The sequence below is a fragment of the Leiobunum rupestre genome, chromosome 5 (genome assembly GCF_980474605.1).
Source record: "Leiobunum rupestre chromosome 5, qqLeiRupe1.1.hap1, whole genome shotgun sequence".
NCBI classification, from domain to species: Eukaryota; Metazoa; Arthropoda; class Arachnida; order Opiliones; family Sclerosomatidae; genus Leiobunum; species Leiobunum rupestre.
In genome coordinates this window covers 65,974,090-65,984,558 of record NC_143388.1, presented here as the reverse complement: position 1 = coordinate 65,984,558, position 10,469 = coordinate 65,974,090, and the positions used below count along the sequence as shown (strand labels likewise).

The following is a 10,469-nucleotide window of genomic DNA, read 5'->3' as shown; positions in this document are numbered from 1 at the left end:
TCGTAGCAAATATGTAACACGCGTAGCAAAAGGTTCTCGTAGCAAAAACGTAACACGCGTAGCAAAAGGTTCTCGTAGCAAAAACGTAACACGCGTAGCAAAAGGTTCTCGTAGCAAAAACTTAACATGCGTAGCAAAAGTTTCTCGTAGCAAAAACGTAACACGCGTAGCAAAAGGTTCTCGTAGCAAAAACGTAACACGCGTAGCAAAAGGTTCTCGTAGCAAAAACGTAACACGCATAGCAAAATGTCACCGTAGCAAAAACGTGACCCACGTAGCAAAAACGTAACACGCGTAGCAAAAAAAAACACGTAGCAAAAAGAGCGAAAGAATACCGAAAATAATACGGTACGCGAAAAGAAAAACTTCCCATACGTGGTTTCCCCCCCCCCCCTAGCTTGGGAGGAATTAGCGACGGCGGGAGGGCGGAAACGTAGGGGACAGGGTTCAAGAGAGAGCGAACGATCGGTCCACGGAAGCCACAAACAACCAAACACACAAACACACAAACATTGAGGATTATATATAAGATCATGGCAAAGAGACTACGTTCACCATCTTTAAGTTATCCGATTAAGTTAAATCTGATAACCTTATCTGCATATTTTAACTGATCTGATTTTTAAATTAAATATACATTAATCAATCAGCTACAGATTTTCGAATAATATAGTGATGTTGTTAAAAAAATAATAAAAACCATTAGAGCATTAAAAAGCATTATATCCCTTTGTGATCTGTTATCTAGGACTAAAATAAGATTTTAAATTTGGTTTGAAAAAACGGATGAAATTTAATATTTTTAAGTTATCGTCAGATGGTTTTAAATGGATTAGTTTTATTTAGATACAGTTGAAATAAATCAAGTTATTATCGTTTAAATTAGCATATAACATATTGCTGATGAATTATTACAAAGTTATTAGAAAAATATGTTACAGAATAGGGTCCCTTGTTACCAAATTTAATAAACGTTTTACCATCGCCACCAAAGCCGTTTTCAGCCAAAACAAGACTTAACTTTAATTTGGAAAAATAATGATTAATAGTGAAATCGAAACGTTAAGTTGATTAAAAACAACACTTTATTCGTCTCTAGAGGTAATATTTTAGAATTTATTTATCATCGTCAACCAACATTTTTTGAGAATTTTAAAAATTAAATTATTTGTATTTGCTAATCCTTCTAGACATTTGTCAGTAGCGATAATAAAATGCACTTATGGCTCAGTGGTGGCGCTAAGGTTTTCTTTAGGTATGAAAACGTATGAATTAATAAGATGACAAAATGATATTATCGTTGCAATTACAAAGATGAAATAGTAAGCCTAAACGGAGTATATCTGTAGCTATCCAAACAGTTTTATCGCATACTCCGCTGAGAGCTCTTTTATAAGCAGATAGCTGTAAAAATATCTGTTAATTTAAGCAGGTAGATCGAAATAATTTTTTTTTAATTTGATTGGCTTGGTTTGGAATTTGGAAGCCACTTCTTAGAAATGTTGAAAGATTTTTTAGGATCCATGGAAAATAATATTTAAAAAAAATTTATAACGGAGGATACACATGGAAGTAAAAATTGTTTTATTTCAATTTTAAAAAATATTAAAAATTAATTAAAACTAACTCATTCATAGGTTGAGCTTTCGACCCGAGGGTCTTTGTCAAAACTAAGGAAATACAAGTTGGCAAGCCAAAATATACCTCTCCTCGGAAGAATGGTCCCTAGTGGTATTAATTTCTCGACACGACCCCCAAAGATATCTCCGCAATTCAGAGTTATTTACGAAAAACGTATTCTCGGTTCAAACCCTGCCCGGTATAAAATTTTAATTTTAATTTAAATAATTGAAACGAAACAATCGAGTTTAATTTATTCAGAATATTATAAATTAAGTAGTTACAACAGCGAGTTAGACTTACTAAAACAATGCACAATTGAATTTAACCCTTTTTACAGTACATGTTTATCAGTTGAATATAATACTAAGCAAATTTTAATGAAAGAAATATCTACAGATGGTATTTGTATTTTTCTCGCTTACGAAATACTTGCCGCATCTTTAACGCTCATTTTATTTCAACGCTCGTAGACTTCCAGTTGACGTTGTGACACATACCGCATGAAAAAGACCAATGCCGTCCAATTTCCAATATCATATAATGACTCGCACACACAGGAAATCATTGACTGCGTTAGAAATCGTAGATATCCAAATATCCACACCAAATATATTTACAAGAAGCAAAAACCTTACCATCAACAAAGCACAGAGAGCCACTTGACTAACCACCAGCTCTTAAAGCAATTAACGTTAAATTATCTCCTTTGAATTAACACAACTATATATAGGTCGTTAATAATACCCGTAAATAAATAACAAAAAAACTAACAAAGTGGACCACCCACAGGGTCTACCCTTTAACCCTCTTATCTCGGCTGACTGCGCTAAAACAAGATTTAACCTTTAAAAAAACCAGATTAGGCCTTCATAAATTCATTAATAAAAAAAGACTTTATTACCTATTATGCTTACGATGCGTGTCTTAATTTCAGTGAACCTAAGGAGCTATCGGTGGTTCTGTGGTAGAGCGCTCGACTGCTAAGCCGATTGGTCTGAGTTCGAAACCTGGGTGGCGCATTTGTTTTTAATCAATAGAGAAACGCTAAATTATAATTTCTTCGATGCAATAATTTCAATTTCAATTCTATTTCAATTAAACCAAAATTTCGTACTCTATTAAATACGCTTCCGATAAAGCTGAAGGTCTAATTTTCAATAAAGCGTAACAAGTGTCGGTGGTTCTGTGGTAGAACGTCCGCCTGTCAAGCATGAGGTCTCGGGTTCAAATCCCGCCCGATGCAATCGCAAATTGATACTAAGACGAATACCGTGTACAACTGGTGGAAACCCTGCCATTGGACGTTGAGAGGTAGCATTACACTCAGCACTCGGTCCGTCCCAAAGTCATTAAGAAGAAGTTGGAGAGAAAACGCCCATATAAAAACAACATGCACAACCATCAGAACACAAACACAACAAATTCAACACTCACAACCTACGCATAAACATTACAAAAACGTAAAACACCAAACCGTCACGACGGTGAGCGAAAAAACACCATCCAAACCAAACCGCAAATGAATCCGTTAACGCTCACCGTCACACGGTGGTTTTGCCAACCCTTCGAGAAACTGCGAACGCAGAGATCTCGAGAAACTGCGTACGCAGTGATTACACTTTGCACCGAAAATGCGAACGCGTTCGCAGGCCTGACAGACAGACCCACAGACCCACAGACCGACACGGTGGTTGTATAACCCCTCCTAGGGGACTTTGTCCCCTCGGAGAGGTAAAAATTAATAACAAAACATATATATACCAAATAGGGTAGATATAGTTAGCAAAGCGACACAATCATTGATTGGTCTTTCTTACAGGGTACAATAAATTCCTATCGAACGCATCCCACGATTTCGCAGTTAAACAACCATCGTCCAAATTTGATTTCCCTATATCGTTAATATAGATACCCTCTATGAATTTTCTTTTGAAACAATCTGTCTCTTTGTATAAAATCGATGGTTCATTAAACGAAATGTCATGATTTTCATAATTTTTAGAATTCCAAATATGGTGTGCCATACCATTAGTCAGATCGCCGGTTTTTATACAATATTTATGTTCACTGATTCATGTACACTTCTTAGATCTTTTGGTGACCCCTAAACTTTCTGTAACTCATGAAGGCAGGCTGCCTACAAGAGATACTGAAAGTAAGGGGGTCTAATCAGACTTCCTAGCAAGTTTGATTCTATATTAGTTAATAAACGAGTCGTTTAATTCGCCTAAAATCGATAACTTGTAAGTTAAAGAAAATCTGAAAATATGCATTAAATACTCGACAAAACGTTATTTATCGATATTGCCTCCCGCCAATACACCCATTTTCGATTATTTGTACCTCAAAAATACCCTTCCGCCGCTGCTGTAGGCAGCAGTCTAGGCCTGCTTATTGTTGGTGCTGCTACTGACTATAGCCTACATAAGTCATATTTACAATTATTATGTTCCTAAGATAAATAATTTAGATTTATTGTTTTTCAAACAAAAAGCTATGTGTCTCATCATAAACTTTGTATTTTAAGCAATACACTAACTGATTAAGACATCAATCGCTTGTACAACAGAAGTGATAACTGACAATTGGTTTTTATAACTAGGAAATTTGCTGACGGAGAAAAAATGGCCACGATAGTAAGGAGTGAAACCGATAAATTACTGGAGAAAGCGTTGAAATTCGAAGGGAAACCGTACGATCCGAGTGAAGACTTGCAATTGATCTCCATAAACGTCATTTTAGACACCGCATTCGGGTAAGTTATGACAATTTTCAAGTAATTTAAGACGTTCCCCGTTTAGTTCCCTCCCGAGATAGCGGTCCTCTATGTGGACTATGGATTGTTTCCAAGTACAAGGACGTTTGCCAAAAACTGAGATCTTCATCATAAACATATTTTACAAGCTTATAATAAGAAACTAGGGTTTGGACCTTGTAAAAAGTTATTTTCTTCTTCAAATTGGCGATCTTTTAAATACAAAATGTTTTAAACCCCCGGATTGGAATTCTGCCCGGTCCAGCACCTAAAGGAAACATATTTAGCTTACATCACTATCAGTGGCAGGGCTAGGATGTTTTGCTAAAGTGGGCTTAGAACGTAAGGCTACTATTTTAATTTTGTGTACTCTGTTTCATTTCCTAGAGCTAGCAAACTAAGAAGGGTTGCCACGAAATTTCAATTCTAAGAACCTTGTAACGGATATCGGTTGATCTTTACGAAATATAAAAGTTATGATTCCCCTAGGTTTGGACCCCGTTAGCAGGATAAACACTTAAAATTTCAAAGTAGAACACCTAGCATACCCCTGGGTGCCAACGCTTTTAGTCTCATTGCAACTGTTTTCGAAGAGTTCAAATTTGTATCATTCAACAGTGCCAGAAACCTAACTCCAGCCGAATACGAGAAGTTAACGTGGATCTTTTCCGTTGTTCAGAATTTAACGGGAAATTCGCCCCAAGATTTGGCATTTTGGCTGTTAGTGCTATTTTACAAAAGGGACTTGAAGGTGCAGAAAATGGCCAAGATATTCGGACAGTTTCTACAGCAGAAATATGACGCCAATAAAAAAACCTTCAGAAGAGGTAACGCACGATAATGGAACTTCAACACATCGGAGTCAGATAGTCTCAATATTTACTGGTAGCTATCTGACGTCTTTACGAAAATATAAGTGTTTCAAGCGACAAAAATACGCTTACGACAAACAACCACTAGGCTTTGGTACGACTCCCTGTTCGCGCTCGCTTTGCTATTACTATTATTATTTTTGTTAATTCGCATCAAAAGGATTGGCTATGTTAAAAACATTGGAGGGGCTACCAAACAGGATAGCTTTATGTGGTACTGGTACCTAGTAACCTAGCACACTCTCAGAGATCGTTAGGTATTTTTTAACTGATAGAGGAATGATGTGAGGATTTGGTGCATTTTACGAGATTCAAATTATCCCTAGAGATAATTAGTCTTAGTATACACTCTCTATGACGACTAGGCTGCTTTTGGCCTAATGGCTAAGTCTAAATTTCACCAATTTATTCTTGACGAATACTCAAATGACACAATTTCAGGATGCTGAAGGGGCCCTTGGGTGGGTAGAGGCACGTATTTCATTGCTTTATCCGGCACTCTTAAGATAGTCCTATTTCTTACTATGATACTCAGATAAGTAAACATGAGAAGACAGTAAACTAACACATATTTGGGGAACGTAATACTAATTATAATTATTAAGTACTAATCATGATAATACCACAGGAGTAATAAGAAACTTTTCGGACGCTGTGGTCACATCAGGAATCGAAGCTGAAGAAGACGACAGGGAGGCCAAGGAGTACTTGGACGATTCCAATATGATGAAGATAATAGGAGCCTTGTTCTTAGGTAGAATATAATTTCAAACGATCCTGGAAACTCGATAACCTGATGGATTTTCTCTCCTGTAAAAAAAAACCCCACAGTAAGGTCGGAAATTAATGAAGAGTGGTGCCAGGAGACTTCTGAGAATTCAAATGAAAAAAAAGTATTTTAAATTCTATGAATTTCCTTACGCGCTAGAGGGGGCTCGTTCTTCGTGGGTCTCTTTATGTTCGAGATACTGAAACCGGTACATATTTGACAGGATAAGAGATCCTTTCACAGGTTACCGCCTTTAGAGGTTGATTTTTGAAGCCTAATCAGATGGGGCCAGTAAGTTGAAACCCTAATCTTTTAAAAGGGATATAACGTCCAACGTGGGTCTTGCGGAAGATCCCACCAGTATTAAGAATTACTTAGCGAAAACCCTTAAGCAGCGTAGAATATGTTAAAAACCATAGGAGAAAGCACCAAATTATGGAACCGTTTTGGGGTAGAGTTGACAGAAATTCTAGAGGTCTTAGCCTCGAACATCCGTCGATCTGGTACTTTGAAAAATCTGCTACTGGTACAATGTTGAGCTTCTAGACAATTTTCTTGAGGCTATCCGTACAATAAGCGCGGATCGTGGTATTTGTTGTAGAAATAATGTGCCATATTATCTACAGACCGGAGTAGAAAATTTTAAATCAATTCCTTTAGGAGATGATCAACATTGGTATCTTTATTTTAATAATGAAAAGCATTCGTGACGACGACATTTTTAACTTTATTTGGAACCGTATCAATACTTTAAGATAGCGTGTATCCCTTGTCAAACTTATCTTACTTCTAAAAGCACAATAACAAACTTCTGCTACTAGTTATAAATTTTATCGCCTCACTGATAAAAACATCTGATCAGTTTTTGAAAACCAATTAGTTCGTGGAAGAATGAAGTTCGTCAGTTTTCAGCCTGTGTGTGGGTGTCCATGGCGAACGCGAGAAGTTCACAAACTGCCGTATTTTCTGCTGTTACAATAAAACAAAAATCGTATGCTTAGCAAACAAAAATTCACCCGTTTACGCGCTTCTTACTACAATGGTTAAATTAGCTGATTGTGATTTACGTTTCAGCGGCAACAGAGTCGACAGCCACGTCATTGAGATGGATGTTGCTGCTCATGGCTAATTATTCCCAGTGTCAGGATAAAATGAGGGAGGAAGTGGATCAATACATAGGTTTGTTTTCCATTCTTTGCAATGACAGCCAAATTATGCGCCCTAGCAGAAGTATATAAAATATACCTTTAAGAAAGGTTTTCATTTTCCTACACTTCTATAGCACGTTATTACATATCTCTGATTTTTAAAAATTCGTTTCTGATAAGTAAATGTTCCAAAGCAGTGCCATTTTGACATTTTTTGCCTTCAGATGGAGAAATACTCGAGATAAAATTTTAAATAATAATCTTAAACAGTTTCGATCCACCTTAGGCCCAAGTCAGCTAGCCACTTTTACTGCCTTTAAATTAGGTGGCCGGGTTACATAGCGAAGGTCGAAAGCCCTCCCTGCCAACAGCTCCCTACAATAACTATTACCGTTAACCTCAAAAAGTTATTATGGGAAGGGGAAATCGAAGAACTCGGGGTACAAAACCCTTTATCCAGTGGGGAGATAATTTGCAAATGCAACGCGGAAGGGGTGGTTCCGAGTTTTATCTCACAAGGAGACATCCCGAGGTGTTTCTCCCCGAATTGTTTTCAAACTAGGGCGTTAAGTAGACCTTAACGTATCTTGAAAGCTCTTAAAGGGAAAAGTTTCAATGGCAATTCGTTTTGCCATGGCAATCAAAATGTTAGTCACAACAAGTTTAAACTTTCTCTATACGTAAAATAGCATGGGAAAATACCGGTTTTTAAGCCTATGATAAGAGAAGCCTCTAATTCCCTAAACCGCCAACGTAAAACTTTTGAAAAGCCTTGTTTCAACACGGAGCAAAGAAGAAATTAACGCGGCCTAGGACTAGCAAATCTATATCTAGTCTTTGTAGCGAAAAAGTAGTTTGCTCTCCGAAAACGTCGGTTTAAAACTTTAACGCGAAAGCGTATTGAGAAATTAGACGGAGATACCGCCTTCAGAATCACGATTATTGTTTATTAGTATGTATTTTTATGATAGAAAATATTAGTTTTAACATTTATTACCATTATAATGTAAAATTACCAAGTTCAATCAAACCGAGGCGAGTCTCTCAAAATTTAAAATCCCCAGCCAAATCCTATGGGAATTCTACGAGCTAAAATGTAAAGAATCATCTGCATTTTTCAAATATTCTATCCACTACTGCTCGCGTATGAATCGAGGGGCTATAATATCATTCCGATGTTAGAAATTTTGTTCATCTGATTTCAGATTTCAAGTGATTTCAGTATTTAATTGATGAATGTTACTTAAGCTACATGTACTAACTTTACGTGGTTTCAATTGATTTCACAGCTGATTTGTACACCTGAAGTCCCTCGGTATGACGGTATGAATATATCGATGGGAGTATATTCTCTGGCCACATATCGCCTTAACAAATCTGTATCCCTCCGAATACCTCTAGTTCGAAAACGAGATGTTTCGAGATTTTGTGAGAGACAAGAGGCTTATCTTATTATAGGTTTCTGTTAAAATCAATAAAATTTCCGTCAAATCGTAAGGGTTTACAATCGGTGATTTTGCCATTAGCGTACAGAAAGTTTAAACTTCAGTTGTGAAAAACATTTCTGTTTGCCATGGCAAAACGAATGGCCATTGAATATTTTCCCTTTAAAATCTTTCAAGGTAGTTAGGCACTGAAGGTCTACTTAATCCCCGAGTTTGAAGAAAACGGGAGAAGCACCCCGGGACGTCTTCTTGTCAGTGCTACAAGTTCATGATATATTCTTCTCCAGCTTGGATGGTAATTCGCTCCGAATGAACACTGCATCGAGCCACAGGTTTCATTTTTAAGTCCTAATGCCATATGAGATATATTAAATACTTCTGAAACTAGTTAGAAATCGAACCCGAAATGTCTCCATTGGATTGTTCCTAGAGGAACAGATATGAAAGGTACGCTAAATGATGCATTTTGGTGAAACGTACGAGCCGCAACGTCATTTGTGATCAAATTATACGTAACTCTTTTAAAGGTCCGGTTGAATCACTTTGGTTGTTTCACATGAGGCATACTGAGATAAAATTTACTATGGATTTTTTCCAAATTTTGATAATTCGACGCTGAAGGACCATGGTTCGAAAAAATAGTTTCAATTGCAAGTTTTAATTAAAACGGTTTTATTCATGAAACCTCTACCAATTTTATTTACCGTTATGGCTGCTTTACATCTCCACCTATTTCATTTATCGATATAACTTATCGATTCCCCTATCTATTTCTTTCTATAAATTTTATTTACCGTTATATCGTAACCAATTTATATAGATCGAACAAAATACCTTAGCTATGTTTAATTTCAAAGTTATAAGTTATTGCTAAAGCACCAACTCTTTGAGAAAATTGCCTTCAATTATCAATATTAAATCGAGTAATCGGTAGTTTCGACGATTAATCGCCATATTGGATATTACACTAAAAAAAAAGATTGCTATAAAATCACAATATTGATAATACGATAATTTTCCGATAGGGGACAGAAATCCCTCGCAGGCAGATAAGCAGAACTGCGTTTACATCAGAGCTTTCATCTCGGAGGCGTTGAGATTCAGAACGACAGTCCCTTACGGAATACCGCACGAAGCCACCAGAGACACCCAATTGGGGGCTTTCAAAATCAAGAAAGGCACCAGCGTGGTATTTCACGCCCAGGCGGTCCACATGGACGCCGAAATCTTTCCCGATCCGGAGACATTCAAACCGGAACGTTTCTTGAACGAAGATGGCTCTTTCAACCACGATAGAACTGGCTTTTTGGCGTTCGGAGAAGGAAAACGGATGTGCTTGGGGGAGAAAATGGCCGTGAATAACATTTTTCTGGTTCTTACCAGACTTTTGCAACAGTCTCGAATACGATTAGAAGGTCCCGCCGATTTTGAACCGATGGATCACACAGTCGCTATTTGCGTTCCCAAATTGTACAAAATTATTGTTGAAAAAAGATAATAAACAAATAGGGTGAGTGAGTGTAAGAATGGACAGTTTTTGTAAAATTCCATTTAAAAACACAAATTTAGAGTAGACCATTTTAAAACGATTTGAAATTCAAATAATGAATGTTCATTTTTAATTTACTCTGGTTTTTGGCATTTAAATTTGTGAATTTTTAAAACAATAATTATTTTAAGATATGAAGTAAGTGAAACATTGGACAAAATAGTTTTTGATTGGACTGGGGGGGGGGTGCTAACTAAAGACAATAAGGTTTAAAATTAGACACCAATTCGCTAACTTTGGACACTATTAGGAAAACCTTCATTAAATTATAAATTTCGTGTACTAGAAAAACGCGAAATTGCTTAAAA

At 36.7% G+C, this 10,469-nt stretch overlaps 1 protein-coding gene across 1 annotated transcript; it reads left to right on the top strand.

Annotated features, from left to right (window-relative positions):
* Positions 1 to 1,391: 1,391 nt before the first annotated feature.
* Positions 1,392 to 10,110, top strand: LOC149945628 (steroid 17-alpha-hydroxylase/17,20 lyase-like). Its single transcript, XM_090175572.1, has 6 exons — positions 1,392 to 1,432; positions 4,226 to 4,378; positions 4,997 to 5,205; positions 5,879 to 6,004; positions 7,094 to 7,198; positions 9,638 to 10,110. The coding sequence occupies exons 2-6, from the start codon at positions 4,248 to 4,250 to the stop codon at positions 10,108 to 10,110; spliced, it is 1,044 nt and encodes a 347-aa protein (XP_090031698.1). The 5' UTR covers positions 1,392 to 1,432; positions 4,226 to 4,247.
* The last annotated feature ends 359 nt before the right edge of the window (positions 10,111 to 10,469 follow it).